Source organism: Physcomitrium patens, chromosome 4, assembly GCF_059467195.1.
Source record: "Physcomitrium patens ecotype Gransden chromosome 4, ASM5946719v1, whole genome shotgun sequence".
Classification (NCBI taxonomy): domain Eukaryota; kingdom Viridiplantae; phylum Streptophyta; class Bryopsida; order Funariales; family Funariaceae; genus Physcomitrium; species Physcomitrium patens.
Genome location: NC_143413.1, coordinates 8,778,205 through 8,799,500, shown reverse-complemented (window position 1 = coordinate 8,799,500; position 21,296 = coordinate 8,778,205). Strand labels below are relative to the sequence as shown.

General features: G+C 35.0%; 2 protein-coding genes across 4 annotated transcripts; both read left to right on the top strand.

Annotated features, from left to right (window-relative positions):
- The first annotated feature begins 2,480 nt into the window (after positions 1-2,480).
- LOC112280898 (uncharacterized) lies at positions 2,481-4,900 on the top strand. Of its 2 annotated transcripts, none has more exons than XM_024516815.3 (2): positions 2,481-4,352; positions 4,480-4,900. In XM_024516815.3, the coding sequence occupies exon 1, from the start codon at positions 3,282-3,284 to the stop codon at positions 4,173-4,175; it is 894 nt and encodes a 297-aa protein (XP_024372583.1). In that variant the 5' UTR covers positions 2,481-3,281; the 3' UTR covers positions 4,176-4,352; positions 4,480-4,900. The 2 variants fall into 2 exon arrangements, with proteins under 2 accessions (XP_024372583.1, XP_024372584.1); XM_024516816.2 differs by having other exon boundaries at positions 2,507-4,352; positions 4,483-4,900.
- A 1,619-nt stretch (positions 4,901-6,519) lies between these two features.
- Positions 6,520-9,384, top strand: LOC112281562 (uncharacterized). 2 transcript variants are annotated; one of them, XM_024518215.3, is made up of 2 exons: positions 6,520-8,764; positions 9,194-9,384. In XM_024518215.3, coding segments are annotated over exons 1-2 (600 nt in total). In that variant the 5' UTR covers positions 6,520-8,165; the 3' UTR covers positions 9,195-9,384. The 2 variants fall into 2 exon arrangements, with proteins under 2 accessions (XP_024373983.3, XP_073389265.2); XM_073533164.2 differs by having other exon boundaries at positions 6,520-8,772.
- The last annotated feature ends 11,912 nt before the right edge of the window (positions 9,385-21,296 follow it).

The following is a 21,296-nucleotide window of genomic DNA, read 5'->3' as shown; positions in this document are numbered from 1 at the left end:
GACATTACTAGTTTTGAAGCCTTGTACACCTATGTAGTCTGTCTTGATAGACTACGTAAGGAACAAGTTTTATTTGATCATTATAAAAATTAAATATTAGAATTAGAGGTGATGTCGTACTTGTTCATGTAAAAAGTGATATCTTATTTTTTTTCATATTGAAAAAATAAGAACAAAATGTTACATTTTATTCCATAGCTTTTACAGTATATTTGTGGATTTTTTTTTTATTATTTTTTTTTAAAATCAAAACTTTCACACCTACCCAAAATATTCATTATTTCTTACATAAAAATATTTTTATTATTATGCAATATTTGTTCATTTATTTTTACAAACTCTTTGTGAGAAGAATTGTGCAACTAGAATGAGAATTGGTTAATCACACTCCATATCTTTAAACGCCTTCTCAGCAACCATCCCATTCCATGTTGTAGAATGAACATATCTTCTACTCAAAGAATATGACTTATCATATATATATATTGGCACATGAGAGGAAGTGACAACCCTGCGGTGATAGATCACACAAACCCTCGCCCCACCATGTGACCTGTGACCGTGGATCGAAGCCCCTTTCCTCACAAAGCCGAAGCGACCCTTTCAACTGCTCCCATACAGGTCCCCAGGAAGACGCCACTTGGCACCTTGCCTAGCTGGACTTGACTCCTAAATGGCGAGAGGTTCGGACCGCTTTCGAATCTTAACACGTGTCAGTCTGTGTTCCACCTGGCACGACGGGTTGGATGCCCAGTCACCATGGGGTCGGGAGGGATTTGGTCTCCAGCTCATCCAATTTTGTCGATAACTGTGTCTGGTACTCTCGAATAAAGGAACCCTCCAACGCCAGCTCAGCACGTCAGACCACACGGGCACCAGTGAATCGGGCAGTTAAATTTTCTACCTTGAATTTGTATTTAGTGTTTGTTTTTTATAACTTCACTGTTCTCAATGATAGAGAAGCTAATTTTGGGTGATGGTGGCTTTAACTCACACGGGCTTTTGGTCATGTCCTTTGGATTGGGACCAAGCTCATAAATAAAACAAAAAATAAAATGACCTTTGAGGAGTAGGTGGTGGCTTTCATAAAGTTCCACCCTCTTTCTCATGCAGGATTTTCCTTTGGCCTTTCACGACACGTTGTGCCAAAGTTAATTTCTCTACCTTAGGGTCCGTTTTTTTTTTTTTTTATACCAACTAAAGGATTCAATCAGAAGCCTTGAGGAGGGGGATCTCACCCTCTTTAAAGGAAAGCCCATATGGGGCCGTAACTTTCTAAACTTTGGGGTTAATTTACTGGAATTAGGACATCTCTACAAGAATTGACCAAGACTTAGGTGTCGAATTGATAGTGGAAGTATAAATTTGTTGGTTTGACTGGCTCAACATGAATATATACACGTAAGGTCCTAGAAGGTTGGGGCATTATTGGATTTTAAGTGGTGACTCTGGAATATAAGAACATAGAATTTCCTGGGAAATAGAGAAAGAGAGCATTTAAAAGGGCATTTAGCCATGGACTTGAATAGCTTGGTTCAAGGTTTTGGCCCTTATTTGAAGGTAATTGATTACTAGGAATTAAGGCAAAGTAGAGCTTGAATAAGTGGCATGTGCCATATGTATGATAAAGAGAAAGAAAGAAAGAATAAGAACTCATAAAATGCCCTGTTTTTATAAAAGGCCCTCACTCTTGACTTCAACATGCTCCATATATACACACACACACACACTAATCTGTTGGTCATGTAATATTTAAAAAATCCACTTCACAATGCTAAGTGTCACCATTAATGGAATTCTGCTTTCAATTAAATTCAAGGAACATAATTTGTTTACTTGGTAAACCAATTTGCATCAAAATCTTCATCCAAGAAGCAAATGCAATTAGATATCTTGTAAATGCCCAGCCAAATTTCAAAAATGAAGGATCTTGTGCTACCAATAAATGTTGATAATCACCCATGCATCCAGTTTTTTTAGCAAGTGATCAAAACCTTAAAAACAACATTATGCATTTCACAAGTAAACACTCAAATTACTAAATAACAATAATTTATCAAGAAAACAAGGAGTTATTTGTCTGATTGCATGTACACATTAACCAAACATTAAGAATAAAGACTATTACCAAATAAAGCAAGAGATATATGATCCGTGTCAGAATATTCAAACAGGGGGTCGGAAACCTTTATATACAAGAGAATAATATACAGAGAAAATACAAATCAGGCATAGCAGTATATGGGGAACAACATAGGGAACTCTAGTGGGCACGTTCTCATGCAGAGAACAGGAGATTGGGGTGTGCGCTGAGGTAATGAATCACGGGTTCGAATCCCGACACTGTTGAGGATGCGGCGACGCAGCCACTTTCCAGGGGCGGGTATGGAGGTTGCGCACCGGCACGCGTCGTCAACAGCCTCGCCACATGCGTTGCTGCTAATCCCGTCATCGCCGTGGTCGCTGTGATGTAAGCCTGCTTGCGCTTGTCCCACTTCACCAATTCCCTCACTTCCAACTCTCGCAATCGTCACTGCTCTTCAGTCAGTCTTCGATCCCACCCTCCCTCCTTTCATATCCGTAATCCCCTCCATTACTACCATTTTCCTCATCCTGAATTGGTGTAGATTCAATTAGGATATCGTTTTGGATGATCGCAATCATCTAGTCAGATTGACGATCGACTCGTCGCAACCAGCTGAACTGTTTCCGGTTGGGTCCGTTGGCCGTGATGCAAAATGTGTTGATCCAGGCTCGATGCGGATAATGCACGCTGATGACATGCACGCGCTGCTGCGGCATGCGCATTGAACCATTGAGTTTTAGTCACTTTATACGTGAAGGAGAGTATCTGGTTTTGAGAACGTCGGACTTCACTCGATGATTTCAGACTAGCAGTTGTTTGTGAGTGCGTGGGTGCAATCAATGTGGAATTGAGACAGTCTGTGAAAGAAGCGGTTTCCTTGGGTGATGGCATCGGAGTACGGTTTTGTGGTGTGATTCTTACGCGATTGGTTCTGAATTTGGAATCCCAAGCAGATTTAAGAATTTTCAAGCTGGTATGAAGTCGAGGTGATGTATTTTCACGCTGTCATACGCTTTCTCTTCGGTTGCGCCTCGATGCGCATTGTTCCACAACCATCTGAGGATTCTCAGCCCAACATTGACGCGCAGAATGGGCCTTTAACGCAGTGAATGCTGCTTCTGGATAGTTTCTCAAGGACTTTGACACACTTTTCTCTTCTGAAGATCTTCATTTAGAATAATACTTCGTAGAAATCATGGAATCGGTAGCGCAATTAGAGCATTCACAGAGTAATGGGAACTCGCAGAGACAGGGCCCTGCATGGTTATCGCCCCTGCTTCGGAAGGAGTTCTTCGGGCATTGCAAGAAGCACACGACAGGGAAGCATGAGAAGAATCAGTTCTGTCTCACGTGTTGCTCGGGGCCTTACTGTCCCGAAGGTCTAAGTCAGTCCCACTCGGGTCACGCATCGGTGCAAGTGCGCAAAGCATCTCACCGCGACGTAGTTCGCATTACCGACATTCACAAGTACCTGGACATCTCCAACATTCAGGCCTACACCATAAACAGTGCCAAGATTGTTTTCCTCCAAAGCCGGCCGCAGCCCAAATTGTGCAAAGGAGCCCCTAAGTACTGTGATACTTGTCACCGGAGCTTGGCGGACCAGGTTAGGTTCTGCTCAATCAACTGCAAACTCGTTTCAATCAGCCACGAATTGACTGGTGGGTCTGCAACCGAGGAGACGCTCTCTCCCCCGACCGACGCGCGGAGCATTTCAGGAAATCCGACTCAGAGTGGGGAGGGTTCCAGCCACCTTGCGCCTTCGGTAAGCAACGGCCACGACGGAGAGAGCGCCATGAACTGTGAGACGGCCACTAGTTTCTTTCCTGTGACGCCGAAGAAGCAAGGCACCAAGCGACGGAGCAGTCCTTCCTGCAAGCTCAGGCTGGTAGTGCCGTCTAACAAGAGGAAGGCATTGGAGGATGGGGCTGCCCCCCTCTCCCCCATGTCCGTTCTCGGTTCTGGACCAGCTTTCGCTCAGGACTGGCCGGATTTCCACGGTCTCTCCACGCCCGATAGCCTCGACGACTCCAGTACGCGAATTCATCCCCGGAAGCAGTTCCACCCTTCCCGAGCGCCGTTCTTTTGATTGCTTGCAGCGGTCGCCACTCATGGTCGACTTCCGTTGGAACTCTTCCCGCAAGTGGGGCCGTGTCACTTCATTGTACATATTTACAAACCTTTGGTATGAAAGGAATGCCATACTTTCATTCAGCTTGCAGTTGAAACGGTTCTTGTCAGAAGGGAGATCACACTATGACACCAGGTAGACTCGCTGGCTGTTTCATGCCCATTTTGTCCACTTGAGGTTTGTTGATTCATAATGGAGGTTTGTGTTGTGAGATATTACAGTAATTTGGATTGCTAATCAAGATTTTGCTTTCCTTGTACAGAAGAAACTTGAAGCTTGCAAGACTGGGAAAGAATTGAAGGAAGTTGCAGCCATTATTGAGCTGCTAACACTTGCTTTGTATCTGTGTTGAATAAGCCTGCTGCTGCCAGCGCCTTCTCGGGTTGTCTCATCAATAATTTGTGCACTTCCAGCACGAGATAGACTGATGGCGTACAACGCAATCTCTCCAATATACAAGCTTCGTGGCTCATCCGTGGTGTTCAGAATACGGATGTCAGACTGCGGCTCGAACAATTTTGACACTCCGTTGTATATGTCATTGGATTGTATCGTAATACACGTTGCAGAGCACCTCGCTCGTGCTAACAGTACAAAGAGTACTGTACAATGTTCATGTATATATAAACTGTGAGAACAATAAATGACCAGCTCAGAATTGAGCCGAGAAATCATTCCCGCTATTACATGCTCCCTTCCAAACACAATGTCTGTTACAATTGAGAAAATGTGATAAATGAATTTCTACGTTTTTCCTTTAAAGAATAGAGCGAACGCGTAAGTTTTCCATGAACTCTGAGTTGTTCACCTTAATCCTGGGAGAAATTATTTGAGAAGCCTTACCTCGTCTGCACAAGACCACAAGCACACGGTTCAAAGTCTACCACGTGACATAGCAGGAGATATATGCATAGGTCACTCTAGTAGTTAAGTAAGCAAAGAAAGCTACAATTTAGCCAAAATACTAATGTGAAGAGGTGGATTAGTCGGTGTGTTTCGCACGGAAAGCCTCAACTTGCTGTTATGACAAAGTGCCCCACTTTTCAGAAACCCACATCTTTAAACTTCCCATTACGGTTGTCGTAATCAGCAATGACAAGGTTCCGTCATCTAGTTAGGTACAGAATTGAAAAGATGCTCGCATAGAATCAAATGGTTTAGTTGTTGGTAGCTTAGTTAGGATTGAGTTGTGTGTTGGAAATTATTTGAGCAGTTCAACAACCTCACACTGCACTGCATAGACGTTCCGATGTTGTGGAGAAAGCTCGACTCACAAACTGGAAGAGACATTCAAGGTTTTTAGAATTGATCTCGATGTCCTCAGCAGCCTTGTCTCTTTCATCTTTTCGACCGGCACATGAAGTTCACGATTGCGCTTCAAAGCACACAGCACGTGGACCAATGCATGTGCGCAATCTCAGTGCAGACCAGTGTCAGCCTGCGATCAACCGGAGTCTCGAAGTTAATTAACTATTGTAGTTTCCCAATATCTGACAGTGCAAAAAAGATAATCGCCGGAATTAGAAGGAGAAAGATTCGGATCTTTGACCAGGTCCTGGTCAATCCTGTTACGAATATGCAAGTTGACAACCGCAGGACACTTGTTGGTAACACGGAGCAGGAGTCAAATTTATAAAGGCCAACTCACATACTTATTGCAGGGAAATAAGCAACAAAGCACACATGTTTCTGTGAAGTAAATACCTGGCATATCGCTCTGTTTGCTCGTAAGTTCGAGGCTATTTTTTTTTTGTTACGGAACTCATTTGCGTACTTTCTGCAGGACTTTTCAAAATCCAGCTTAGAGCTAGCCTGTTGTGTGAAGCACCATGGAAACAAGTGTTTATGTCATTGCAGGGATTCTGTCAAAACAGGGGCTAAAATTTAAATGTATAGCTTTCTGAAAATCCAGAGCCAGAGGCTGGTGGGAAACTGAACCCCAACCTTGAAATGACTCACAAGTAAGTTCCTTTATGACTATTAAAAGCCCGAGGTCTACAGTGCGCACATCGGAAGCAATAAGTGAGATGAATCAAACCTGTGGAAGAGACTTTCTCACAGCGCAGCGAGGTTGATGTTCCCGAGTGTGCACCAAACTATACGGGTCTGTTGCAAAGCCGACACAAATTCAAAAACCCTCACAGCTCTTGAGAGCCAAAACTCGGAGCGATCTCACCCTCATATTCAATCCACTTCGACTCACCAGAGAAATCTCATTCAAAATGAATCAAACAGTTTGGTGAGAGAAGGTTGAAGTTCCGTGAAGCTCTGGTGTCGCATCAAGGAAGCCCCACCAGAAACGCCAAATGACAGGCTACTCAAACGTAACCTTCTTTTGGTGCACGGAGCTCGGTTTGTAAGTATTTGCCGTGCCGAGTTTCATCTTGGGTCTTAAACTTCATCTAGAATTGGGTAAGGCAATAACAAATAAATCGACAAAGTGGGGAAGAGAAAGAAAGAGTGCCTGGCGGCAAGTCGATTTTTTTTTTTTTTTTTTTTTTTTTTTTTTGCTGCGGTAGGTTTTGTGTGTTTAGAGCCGATCCTGAGTCTAGCGAAAAATGTTACAAAGACAAGTTCAGTTTTTTGGTCAGTGGCCTTTGCATTTGGGTGCGATCGGAAACTCTGCCATAAACGGCTGCAATCCGTGCATGTCGTCTTCCTCTGATGTCCGTGCTACATAAATCAATTGACATGGTTTAGGGGTTTTTTTTGGTCAAGCGGACTTAAGTCTTGGAGGTTGTGTGCAGAGGAGAGAGCGAGGCAACGAGAAACATTTTCGCCCCACAATGTGACGGTGCTTACTCCACCAAGGTACCTCGGGGTCTACAGCCTGTCTCCGGTAAAAACCGCTATTTCTGACCATCATATCATCGTCGTCGGCAAGTTGATTTCGAGGGTATTGCGAGTGAATTGGGCTGGTATGTGCGAGCTGCATTGTGACAGGACAATCTGTCTGTATTTTCTTCCCTTGTGCATAGTGTTGCTCTTTCATGCATCACCTTTGTTTCCCGTTTGGCAAGTATGCAGGGGATTGCGTGAGCGAACTTAGTTTCCAGAGACGATGGTGATCCAGAGGGATTAGTCAAGACGACGTTCACTCGACATGCTTCTCACTTTCATGCATTAATTGCCTTCTGCCATAATGAGTCGTTCAATTCCAAGGCAACGTCGCGACGCCCTTTCCAAAGGCCCGTTTCGAAGTGGTGTAGAGCGGTTACTGTAAAATCTACATACTACCTATCTGTCACTCACAAAAATCTACCTCGCGTCACGAGTATGAAAGATTACATGGGAGGGTGAAATGGACCTGGAAAAACATCAAAAGAAGAAAGAACGTACACCAACAAAGGTGTAAAGAGGTGAGGAAGAGAAATTGAAAGCCCGCATCGAGTTTCGAATTGTAGCAGTGGCGAGATACGCCGTCATTTTCAGATGTGTCTACGATTACGACGCATCCTGTCGAGATTCCTGTGTCAATGGAAAATTCAGTCTCGCGATTGAAGAAAATCATGTTACGAAATACACTTGTTTTTCACAGAAGCAGGTAGAAAAACAGTACTGAAGGCATTAGGTCAAAGGCAGCATATCGCCATTTCGCAGGCGAAATTTCCAACATTCGTGCCAGATTCAGGGCCTGCGTACCGGGAAAAATGATCCTTGCTAATTGACCCAAATCGCGCTCGAGCCAATTGACAGCCTCGTAATTATTGATCCCTTTGAAAAAAACATCACGAACTTGAAAAGGTGCAAGCGCCGAAGAAACATTTATGAAAAGGCGTAGGTCATAACCTCTCTCAAGGTTTCGAAAAATGATTCAAACTTTTCAACCCAAAATTCCACCCCAAACCCAAGAAATCACGAAACAGGCTCCGTGAAGCAGGCGGTGAAGTGATTTGATGAAATTCCCCGGCACCGAAATGTAATCAAATTGGAGTTGAGGACGAGAAAATGAGACCTGGACGGTGTAGCTACACGGAGAGCGTCGCGTCTGGGGTAAGGATGAACCTGAATTTCTTGAAAAGCGAAATCGGCGAAGCTGTGAAGACAAATGTAGATGCGCATATGAGCGGTAGTCTCCTGCTTGCTCTCCCGAGCGCCGAGACTAACAAGGCCTTGGCACAGTACGAGTGCGATTGTTTCGTGATAGGGAACGACACGTGCTCTGGCACATGTCTCTGTCACATGGCTATGAAAGTATGTGACGTGGCTTGCAACTGCCATGGATTCTGCTGCAATAGCTTCGCAACGATGCCGAGGTTGGACGTGAGAGAAGGTGCGCTCGGACAAGAGTTGTTCACTGATCACGATCTTCCACAACAGAAAATCGCATTCGTAGTGTGTGGACAGATACTCTCAGAAGTTCTGCATCACGACATTGCGACGATCGACCCACGGCGGCAACACTACGGTGTTAGAGTCTCGTGGCCCGGACACAGCAAAGACGTTCCAGGCAAACCTGGAGAAGTAGAGTTTGTGCTTGATCCCATGACGCACATCTCCGGAATGGCAAATCACAGCTGCGATCCAAACATTGTTGTCGGCCCTTGGTAAGCATGTATGTTTTCGCAACAATATCGAATTATTTGGTGACGTCTACAATGCGGGGGAAGATCCACCGAAAGAGGAAATAAATTAGAATAAGTTAAGGGCATTTCGGATTCGTCTAGACAGATTGAAAACCACCAGACATGCAAGCTTACAGTCTGTGGCATGCAGCTGGTCGAACGGGAAAGTGTATGCCGTGGGTAAGACGATCCGCAGAATCATATCGAAAGAAGCTCTTACATTCGATTATAAGTGGGTCTTGTGCATCATGGATTACCAGAATCGTAAAATTAGAGCTCAGGAAGAATTCTTCAAGATTCCTTAAGAAGACCAGAAGCTTCACTTGTACTGCAAATTCGATTGACTGGAGAGAGTCAGTGCCATAGGTTTCGTTCTAATAAGGGATTGAATGTGGTGGATACGTTTGATAGATGGGCGGGAGTGGAAAACGGACCAGCGGCGGAGCTATGTTTTTGCCGATCGGGTCGTTGTCGAGGGTTCATTGCGGACCCCGCCAGCGGTTTTATGGCGAAGAGCATACGCCACTACGAGAAGGAGCTAGCTTGTCTCTCAATTTGCCGCGACGATGATGAGAAGTATTTACTGGACAAAATCACGAGAATGAATTCAGAAGACAACAAGGGTCTCACTATCAACCAGCAACTGAGTCTCTTCCTGAACGCCCTACATGAAGGCCGCCCTACAAAGGGCTAAGGATGCCATGGCCGAAGCCCGACACGATACGTGCAAGGAAAGGCATGCGAGAAACGCAAGGAAACTTGCAAGTTTGAGCTGCTTGAGCATCCAACAACAGGAACTGCCACAGATTCCACATCCTTCGCCAGCTTTCTCTGGTGCCGAGCCGAAAGTCTCGTGTCTAGGAGGGCTTGCGACCAAGGACCAGGATGAGTCCATACAACCGCTGCCTCTCTCCTTAACGCTGGCAAGTGGAGGAGCCCTACGGTACGCCCCAGGCTGTAAACCCCCTTGGATCCCCTCTGGAAGCCGCAGCAGAAGAACTTCAAACCTGAAGCATTTCTCCTACTCAATTCCTACCTCACGAGTGCTGGCGCCACGAACGGTCCGTTTCGGCCAGTCCGCCGTGACTCCGCGTTTAAAACCCCTGGGGCAACGCCCCGGAGACGTCAAGTACTGGCCGGAGGGAGGATTGATGAGCCTAGATGAGAGGAAAAAGCTCATGTTGTGGATCGAGGGTCGAATCAGCGCGCGAGACCACTCGCGATCCGTCTCCCCGCCTATCAATGCCGCCACCTTCGCAATCTGGCTGCATATGAGAGTGTCAAAACCCGATGAGAATGCAATGCGGTGGTTCAGGATTCATTGGTCAGGGTTGAGCACGCGGGATCTAATGGACAGATACGAGGAGGAGACAGGCGAGGTAGGGGTGGTGTCGAGCAGGGCTGTGCACTGCATCCTCACGGACATTTTAACGTTCACGCCATTTATGTGGACCAGCTGCGTCAAGCTTGTGGAGGATAAAGTTGACGGCGATCGTTGGCCCCTCTTGTGGTCGGATCTCTTGACACTTCCAGGAATTGTTCCGGAATTCTCCGCGGATCGGCTGTGCATGGGTCATCGGTTGTGTTGTTCACAGGAATCGTGATCTCTCCGTGCCAGCACCCAATTCCGCCCGCTCATGACACTCTGCATGTGTTGCTGCTTACACTCTGTATATATATATATATATATATGTATGTATGTATATATATATATATATATACATACATACATATTTCACGAAATATTTCCAAAGATCTGCATTACACATTTAAGGCAAGATCATGATGAAAATATTGCTTAAAACAATAAAGGAAAAGAAAGAAGAAACCCACACACACAAATAGAAGTCTATAAATGAATCAATATACAGGATTCACGGATATGTTGAGAATGCTTAATTTATCGTTTCAGGCATATGGTCCTAATGTATGTCACTGCAATAATTTATTGCAATGCAACGTACATGCTGCATAATCTTAATGGTCTTCACGGTAGATTTTTTATATTTGAAATGAAGATTGGGAAAATATCACCACATTTAAATTCTATTATATTATTGGTATACTTAAGGTACAGAATTTCTTCCAATCTCTTCAATTAAATTTAGTTTACATCAAAATATTCTTAAGATACATATCACTACCACAAACATCAATTTTCACACAGTCGTGGCCTCATTCACGAACCATGCAACACCACTCCCACAATATTATCTTTATACAATATTATATTATATGTTGCTGCTTACCTTCGTTTTGATTTGATGCCTATAGAATTAAAGTGAGCTCCCTCTTTTTGCTCTTTCTCTTAATGCTTGAGGTAGTTTATTTTACATAAATAACACTAAGCATATGGATAATGGAAGTTTAGTTTTTTTGGATATTATTAATAGAGCTTTAGATTTTTGTTGAGACTTAGATGCAATGTTGTAAGTAAGAGAGCAAATTTAAGAAAAAAAGGAAGAAGATGCATATTTAACAAAGTTTTTGAATAAAATTAGTAAATTTTTTTTTAGGTTTGTTTAGAATTAGGGTGAAGGATATTGGTATAAAAGGTTTTTTTTGCTAGTTTCTATTCTTGAATAGATAAGATTTTAAAATTGGATGTTGGCAAGTTTCAAAATGTTATATTGTAAAGTATATAAGATTGATTTGAAGGATATAAGTAAAGTAGGCTTTAAAGATATGAAGTTCAACAAAGCCATATATTTATTTATAAATAGATTTTATCTTTTTAGAAAATTGTAGAAAATCAATCCTTTTATGGAAAAGTTTGTAAAAAAATAAGCAAAAGTTGTGAGCTTGAAGTTGGTTGATGCAATGCACTTAACAACAACCACAATGCTATTGTTAGTTGTTGAATTGAAATGAAGTTATGGATAACTGCTATGATAGTTGGATGATTCATCTATAATTAAATGCATGTATTACAAAAATAATCTAAATCTATGCAAGAAGATAAATCTTTATTTATTTTAAGGATTCGTCAAGGAATGGTTTAATGGTCTATATGATATTAATATATTTCATATGATCAAGCATAAATCAATACTTTTTGATTTGTTTATTTCTTCAATTTCTAAAAGTATTTTGTATTATTTGTGCATAAAGATGATCCTTGAGTTGAGATTTAATATTATTTATAAATTTCAAGAAAATAAATAATAATCTTGAAATCTTTGTTTGTCTATCTTAAAATTATTGTAGAAGCAAATAATTACTCCAAAAAGATCATGCAAGAGTTATTAATATAATTTAAATTATTAAATATAAATATTACCATAAGCTATTAGTGTAGTTCAAATCACTACAAGATGCTTATGACTAATATTATGTTAAGTAAGATCCTACAATGAAGTTATTTAATGCAAAATTTGGAGTTGAAGTAATTAGATCTCAAATCCATCATGCTAGCATGAATGATGTGTTGGTAATGTTATAATTTATTAGTAAGCTTTGTCTATGTTCTGTACTCAATTGATACATTATTCTATCTTTTTTGAGGAAATAAAATTATTTTCTATATTTTTTATGAGGAAGCCAATCAATTAAAATATATGCATCTTATATAGTTTAATAGATTAATCTTATATCTCCTTTGAAGTGTATATTTTTTTAATTTTTTGACCTTTTATTCTTTACTTGATTCATGCATTGGAGCAAGTACTTTACAAAGGACTTCTTTTTTTGTAGAAAAACTCTATAACATGATTTTTTAGTATATTTAATTTTACTTGGTTGAATCTCTTAATCTTTGGAGAAAAATTATGTCTCTAGTTTGAGATTGGCTTACTTGATTAAATCCTAGGACCAAGTTATTTCTTCTCTCTTGGATTTTGTCTTTTTTTTTTGGTGATATCATGCAATTATTTTTACTATATATTAAACTAGAATAAGCTTGTAAATTATGGTCTAAAAGTATTTGTACAATTAAAATGATTAAATATAAATGTTTAAAGTCTCTATAATTTTTTTTAACATCTTGTAGTTTCTTTGAAACATACAATAACTATTTTACAAATCTTGATCTAAGAAGCATTTAACATCTTTATTTCAAATGCTTCTATTCAAATATGAACATCCTAAATTTGACTATCTTCTCCAAAGTATTCAATTATTATTTTTTTTCTCAAAGCTATACTATCATGAAAAGACACTTAGTTCCTAATGCCTAAGTTTGATTGAGTGCAAACATAGTTGTTAGCATGTAGATAGGACAATAATCAAGCGTAGGTGCAAATACACATACCTTTGTAATTATCTATTTGATTTGTATGCTAAAAAATCTTCATCTTTTCCTTAGCATCTTATTGTTTGAAACTCTACTTACAATCATCTACCTTCTTCTAACATATTTGTACACAGTATTGTAATATGTTTGTTCCCTAAGAAATAATAAACCATGCAATAACTTCTTCTTCTAAGAACCAAGTTTGTAGTAGTTTTAATTGCAATCCAATAATATGAGCTTAGTATCATGGCATCATCTTAAAATATTTATAATCAACGTATAGATATGCACTATCAATTAATGCAAAAATATATACTCATTGCAGCTTTATTAAATAAAATGAAGAAATCATACTTTAAGTACAAATACTATTGTGATGAAAGCAATGCCATTATTCAATTTATTTTTACTAATCTTCTTTTAATAGAACTTATACAAATATATCCTTACATATTCTATACATGAATGGACAACCTTCATGTAGTGCTAGAATTAAATTGTAAGTAGTTGTAAAATTGATCTTTTTGAATGGAATTGATAAAAACTTCAGCAAGTTTATGTTAATCATTCTATTATTATTAATTACATACTGTCAGCTAAAAATCCTTCCTATCCACTTTAAGAAAAAAATAATAATTACACAACAAGTTTAAAAGGTAGTAGAAACTAACTGTGTGATTATTTTAATGGTTAGCTAATTAATCAAGTGGTTGTAGTTTCAACTTTTTAGATAATACCTTCCAAACAATAGTTATGATTTGATGTAACTTAAAACAAGTGATAAAAAATAAAATAAAAAAGAAAAAAATAAGATAAAAATAATAAAATAAAAATAGGTATATATATATATATATATATATATATAAAGAAAAAAAGCAAATGTGTGGAACAACATAGCATAACTAGATGAAAATAGGTACCTCTAGATAAAACAATACCACTAGACAAAAATAGTGCCACTAGATGAAACATCATAATTAAATGAAAATAATATTTTGGATAGAAATAATATAGCTAGATGAAAATAATACAAAGTACTAGCAAAAAACCTTGAGGATAGAGCTACAATATTAGCAAACCTCTAAGGTAAAGCAGCAATACCAAAGAATATATCAACTTCAAATCTTTATAATTTTTTTAATTCAATTCCAAATTTGATGATTTTTTCGCCCAATATTACTAATTTTATCTCTCATACATAATAAATATATCTAATAAAAAAATCTTACTTACAATAAACTATAAGAAGACGAGTAAGAATATAAAATAAATAATTCATAATATAAATTTATAACAAATAAAAACACTACAACTCTTTGATGCTTCAATAGGCCACCATTATTAAAGATTCAAAATAAATGTGGAAGAAAAAAAAATAAAGAAAAATGCTTTGAGAGGGTCCTATATATCCAAATCCTAAAACTATTTATCAGCAATTATTTTGTCACTAACTTGCAAGTAAAAACTAATTCAAGAGCCTTCCTCTTAATTAATCCATTCAACTGATATAACTTGTATATCACTTCATCCTATTTTAAATAATTCTAACTACCAACCAATATTTTTAGCACCATTAATCATTAAAAAATCAACCTACATCTCTATGATCTTTTATCAATGCCATTTGCAAAAAAAATTAATGGTTGACATCCATTTATTACAAGGTGATGATAAATCACTATGGATATCAATTAATGGATAGGTTTTATTTCCTAATAAATTATTTTAAAAAAACTTATATAAAATAACTTATTAATTTTTGAGAGGGATTTATTAAGAGTGAGCTTGATTTATTATTATGGGAGTAATAATTGAAAGATAGAATAGCTCTTCATCTTCTTCCTTTATCATCACTTGTGGCTTTAAGAGCAAAGCAACTTTCTATCTTCTTCCTTCACCATCTCTCAAGGCTTTAAGAATAGAGTAGTTCTTCATCTTCTTCCTTCACCATTTCTTAAGACTTCAAGAATGAAATAAATTCTTATTATTTTTTATCATAATTTGACTATAACTATATCCAATTTTTTTAGTATTTTCATCTTAAATAAAAATTAATATTTTTTAGAATTTTATTTTTTTAACTAGATTTTATTAAAATTAATTTCATATTTTAAGGCCTTAGTTCAAAATTTAGACCAAAAATCTCTATTTTTTCACAAATAATAAATAAATAACATTATATCTTATCAAAATACCAAAAATTAATTAAATAATATTTTGATGCATAATTTAGGACTCACACATATTAAAAGCTTGATTTCCTTAAAAGAAGAGATTTCTTATCACTTGGTCCTATTAATCCTTGCATTTTAAAAATATTATCATCTCAAGAATAAAGTGGAGTCATGTTTTCCTAAAAAAATAGCTTCAAGTATCCACAATGAACTTTTATGATATTTGGTATAAGATTATAATATATGTGGAGTATAAAAAAAGAAAATTTTAAGAAAAATTAGAATTGAAAAAGTCTAAAATTAGATTGATTTGAATTAATGCTTCTATAATTAAGTAGTTTAGAAAATTTCTTATTTTTTACTACTAATTTTTATCAATATACTTATAATTATTTAAATAATATGAATAGGTAGAAATAAATAAAAATATGTTAATTTGATAATATCTTATAGAAAAGCTTTTTTGAAGCTTTATGGATATAATTTCACCTTTATATATGTCTATAGGTGATTGATATGTTAAAAACTTGGCCAACAAGTTAGCAACATATCACATGTATTGGTAACTTAGAATATAAGCTAATAATGTGGTGCAATTATAGAAAACTTGCCTTGTAAGTTAAGATTTATATCTCGTGAATTAATCAAGTGTTGAAGGTCTTATAGAATATTGCCATATAATTCTTTGATAGATAGTATATATATAGAGATAAGAGTGAAGTCTTCTTTATTCTTGTCAATTTTTTTCTTACTTCTAGTCTAGTTTTAAGAGTCTCTAGTTTTCTAGCCTTTGGCAATAGCCATTCCAATTTCTTATTAAATATATTTACCTTCTTATTTCTAGTTTGTCATCTTTTTTTGAATTCATTTCACTTATTTATGTATCTTCTTTAAGTTCTTATTTATAATAGATTAATAAGATTACTAATTTATTATTTTTGTCTCATTTTTAGAAGTAAGTAGATTACCTTATTTCTATTATTGTATTTTAAAGGTTGTAGATTATCCACCTTAAACTAACATTAACTTTTTTAATACTAATTTTTTTCTTAAAGAGAGTGAATTATCCTTCTTTGTAGAAATTTTCATTTGATATTAAAGATTGCAGATCATCCTTCTCTAATTTAACTTGTGAATTTATTAAGTTATTTGAAATAAAAGAAAAAATCATGGATACTATTTTTGATAAAATTAAGAATGGATTTTCAACTATCACAGATTATTATGAGCTTGTCAATATTTTTAAGGTGGAAATTTCATGCATTATCAATATCAATCACAAAAATACTATTCCTATAATTATAAAAGATATTTAGAATCTAATACCAAAAAGTTGTTCAATTGAAGGAAGTAAGTAGATCGACTTCACATCCAAATCCAAGAAGTCTTGCTTCTACAAGCATAAGAGAGTGATGATTAATATGCCTAAGAAGTTTAATGGAACAAAATCAAAATTTTGAAGATTTTTACAACAAGTCAAGTTCTATCTAAGGTTGCATCTTTTTCAATATTTTAATGGATTTACTCAAGTTGAAATTACATGTACATTTCTATGTGGAAGTGCTCTGTCTTGGTTTACATCTTTGATAGAAAAAGATTCATAGCTCCTTTATGATTTGAATTTATTCTTAGAAGTATTTATAAATATATTAAAAAAAAATAAGCAAAAAAGGATAGTAGAGACTAAGTTTTTATTTTTATGACAAAGATTATGATTAGCCACCATATATGCTATTGAATTCCAAAACCTTACTTGTTACAAGGATTGGAATGACAAAATCTTTATCAATTAATTTTAATATGGATTAAAAGATAACATCAAAGGTTTATTATTGACAATGTCAAAAGCAAATTCTTTAAAGTAATTTATTACTCAAGCCATTACCTATAATAATTGATTATTTGAAAGGCATTAAGAACAAAGATTTGGCTAAAAAAAAATAAGTCAAGTAATGACTACAATTTTTAAGTTTTTAGAGACTTATTTGTTAAGGCCAAAATCAATGCAAATTGATATAGTATGTTTCAAATTTCTTATTAAGAAAAAAAAGATTTGATGTCATCAAGAAGATTTGTACTTTTATTGTGGAGAAGCTAAACACATTGCTGAACATTATTCAAAGAAATAGTATAATCATAAAATGATGAGCATAGTTAGTAAAAAAGATAATATATCAAAAAATAAATTTGTCTAGCTATAATAGAGACTATTCAACTAGAATCATGTATAACATCTAATATAGGTTCTATTCTCTCTTTAAATCCTTCATTTTATTTTATAATAGATATGTATTTAAGACTTAAAAATCACAAAATCTTTATCTTATTAAATTCAAAAGCCTCAGCTTGTTTTATAGACCAAGTCTTTTTCAAAAATCAAGGAATATCTTTAATTAAGAAAACTAAATCCATACATGTAAAAGTCACAGATGGTCATTTATTATCTTTTGGAGATGTTATTTATGAGATTGTTCTTTTAGATATATCAATTAAAGATCATAAGAGTGTAGTAATATTTAATATCATAAGATCTCCTTTTAATGTAGTTATTTTAGGATTAGCATGGTTAAAAAAGTATAACCTTCAAATAAATTGGATTTCTTGTAATCTTGACTTTTTTATAGTTTAATCCAAAATTTTATTTTTTAAATATAAATACATAAGTTTAATACATCCAAATCTTTATTAGTAGGTGCGAGAGCTTTTATGCATGCAGCAAAAGAAAGATCAACTTTTGTTGTATACACCGCATTCATTTTTGATGGTAGAAAGATATCAAGTGATATCTTTAGTTAGTATCAAGCTTTCTAAGATGTTTTTGAAAAGAAGAATGTAGATATTTTTTTTTAAAGCATTGATCCTATGATTGTTCAATTAATCTTGAAGAATGAACTCAACTACTATTTTAACCAATCTATAGTTTATTGCTAAATAAATTGGCTATTTTAAAGGAGTACATTGATAAGAATTTGACCAAAAATTTCTTATACCATTCAAATTCTCTAGTAGGATTGCTGTGAGTCCAAATTTCACTTTTCAATGAAACTGATGCCATGCAACAAGTTTAAGAGGTGGAATAGAAGAACTTCCAATTATGTAATTGCTAAGTTGATTTAAATCTTAGTGTTAATAATTCAATCAAATTTAAGCCTTTCAAGCAATAGTTACCAATATAAATAAAAAAAAAAGATTTAATAAGATTACTATAGTCTTCAAGGGTATTAGTATGATTTCCACTTAAATCTCAATGGATTGTTCAAGATCATTTATATAATCCTTAACTAATAATTTTAATGTAATTATAAAAGTATAATTAATTAGAGAAATTAATTAATTAATTAATTATAGAAATTAATTAATTAATTAATTAGAGTAACTAATTAATTAATTAATTAATTAGATTAATTAGAGTAATTAATTAATTAATTAAAACTTATAAATTATTATCTCTTAAATAATTGATGGTGAAAGTAATTGATCAAATTATTATCATTAATCCATAGTAAAAGTAAAAAATCTTGAAGTTTTGATTAAAATTAAAAGTTAAAAGTTAAAAGTTAAAATTAAAGATAAAGTAAAAAATAAAAGTTAAAAATAAAAGAGAGAAGATTAAAGGTTAAAAGTTAAAAATTAAAATCTAAAATTTGGAATATGAAAGTTATAAATTACTATAAAAATAAAAGTAAAAGTAGGGCTAAAGAGAGATAAAAGAAAAAGTACCTTGATAACGCCCAAAAATTGAAGGCAACAAATCTCTTTCTACTCCAAAATTTGTCAAAATTTGTGATTAACTCCAAATTGAATGATTTTTAATTCATTGAAAATTTAACTTAAATGCGCTCTTGGTTCAATAAATTTAAATTCAATCCAGTACCTAAACTGCGAGAAATGTTCCTTCAAAGTTGAGTAACCAAGATTGCCATAATAGTCAACCTCTTTCCACTTAAAAATTAACCAAAAATTCAATTCATCTTCAAATTTAGTGAAATTTATGCTATAAGAAGATCAGCTTAAAGATTCACTTACTTCCAAAAAAATCCAATAATCCAATTTGGAGGCACTGAGAAATGCCTTTTCAAAAGTGGTTGATCTAATCTACCAAGGCAGCCGACCCTCATCCACTCAAAATTCCACCAAAATTTTTCCTATACTTCAAATTAAGCATTCCTTATCTTGTTGGAAAGCTAACACCAAAAGATACAATCACAAAAAGAATTCACATCAAAGCTCAAAAAATTAAATGACGGATTAAGAGAAATCCAAGGCTTTTGAATCCTTGATGTATTTGGGAGACTGAGGGAGATATCTACTACAATGACCTATGTCTTAAAACCCAATGACCATCATTAACTAATCAAGATCCATACATACACAACCACAAGTTCACAATGAGATTAAAAATCAAAAACAAAAAAATTAAGATTAGGGTTTAGGGTCAAAATTTGACATGGCTTTGTCCTTCACTATAGTGAAAGAGGGCTTGGAGAACTAAGCCACTCTTATACAATTGAGTGGTGGCTTGTAGAAGGGCAGCCATATCTCTACCCTTGATCTCTAAGATCCCTAATATAGATCTATGGTCATCATTCATCTAAGAGCCAATTTCGTAACTAAGGCTGATGGCTCTTGTAAGTAGTCAAGAAAACATTTTTTTGGTAAATCTTACTTCACCATTGTCTTCAAATACCTTTTTACATTTAGATCAATTACTCACATGCCTCAATCCATGCCCAATTGCAATTTTTACGAAAGTCTTTACTTACAAGGATCTTGGCAATTTTTGTAAAATTCTTCAAAATGAAAATTTCATTGCTCCACTTGTATTTCAAAAAAGAGGGTACTGATCTTGTTTTCTTCACTCCATAGGATGAATCTAGTACCACCATTGCATTAAAAAGGCTTCTATTAATTAGAAGAACCACCATGCCACTTGAATTTGTTGAATTTGGAAGAAATTTCAAAACTATCATTGCTAAACTTCACTGAATCTTTTAAAAAACTGTAATTCTAACTCATTGTAAATCATGTGAAATGTTTATAGGTGAACTCATAAGCTTTTACTCAACCTTCATAGTAGTGACTAACAACCTCTAAATTATTAAAACTAATTAAGTTGCTATTCTCATTTTTTAACTCTTATCACTTTGGTCTTGATTAACCTAATTCAAGGAATTAGGCTATAATTTATACCATCAAAGGTTGCAATCCTAAAATTTCTATAAAACTAAATTTTACTTATAAAAATCCTAATTTAATATTTTTAATTATCATAAAATAAGAAAATAATAAAAATTTAAATTTTAGAGCATAATTGAGAGTTCTCAATCTATTATCTTGTTTATAAAAAAAAAAAGATGGAACTTTATGGATGTCCATAGACTATCAATAATTTAAGAAGATCACCATCAAAAATAGATATTATTAATCTCTAATTTTAATACTTTTTGATTAATTCAATCAAGTATAGATCTATATAAAAATAGATCTACAAAGAGTGTATAATTTGATATGCATTAAAAAAGATGATGAATGAAAAAATTTATTTTAAACTAGATATAGATATTTTGAATATATTGTCATACTATTTGGATTTACAAATGTGCCAATTACTTTTTAACATCTAAAGAATGATTTCTTTTGTGAAATTTTTAATGACTTTATCATTTATTCTTTGAATAATAATCTAATCTACTCTTGAATAATATTCTAATATGAGTGTTGACTTAAACTTTTGCAAGTAAGTTCAATCGAGTGTATTTTTTAATCTTCTTATTTATGATATTAAGAATAATTTTTTTAAGTGTCATGATACTTCTAAGTTTGAATTCAAGAATAATATATTTTATTTTAAAAAATAATTATATATTCGAAAAGACTAAGCATGATTACATATTTTTCAAGTTCATCATAATTTTTCAGCAACTAGACATTTTGGATACAATAAGACTTTGGAACTAATATTTAGAAATTTTTAGTAGCCTCAAGTATGAAAGACAGTCAAAGACTTTGTACAATCATGTGATGTTTGTTCAAGATCAAAAATTCTTTTTCTTCAATCTTTGTGAGCTCTCAATTATACTCTAAAATTTAAATTTTTGTTATTTTTCTA

Excerpts from the sequence above, each read along its gene's own strand:
- LOC112280898 (XM_024516815.3), top strand. The coding sequence starts at position 3,282 with ATGGAATCGGTAGCGCAATTAGAGCATTCACAGAGTAATGGGAACTCG.
- LOC112281562 (XM_073533164.2), top strand. The coding sequence starts at position 8,166 with ATGAGACCTGGACGGTGTAGCTACACGGAGAGCGTCGCGTCTGGGGTA.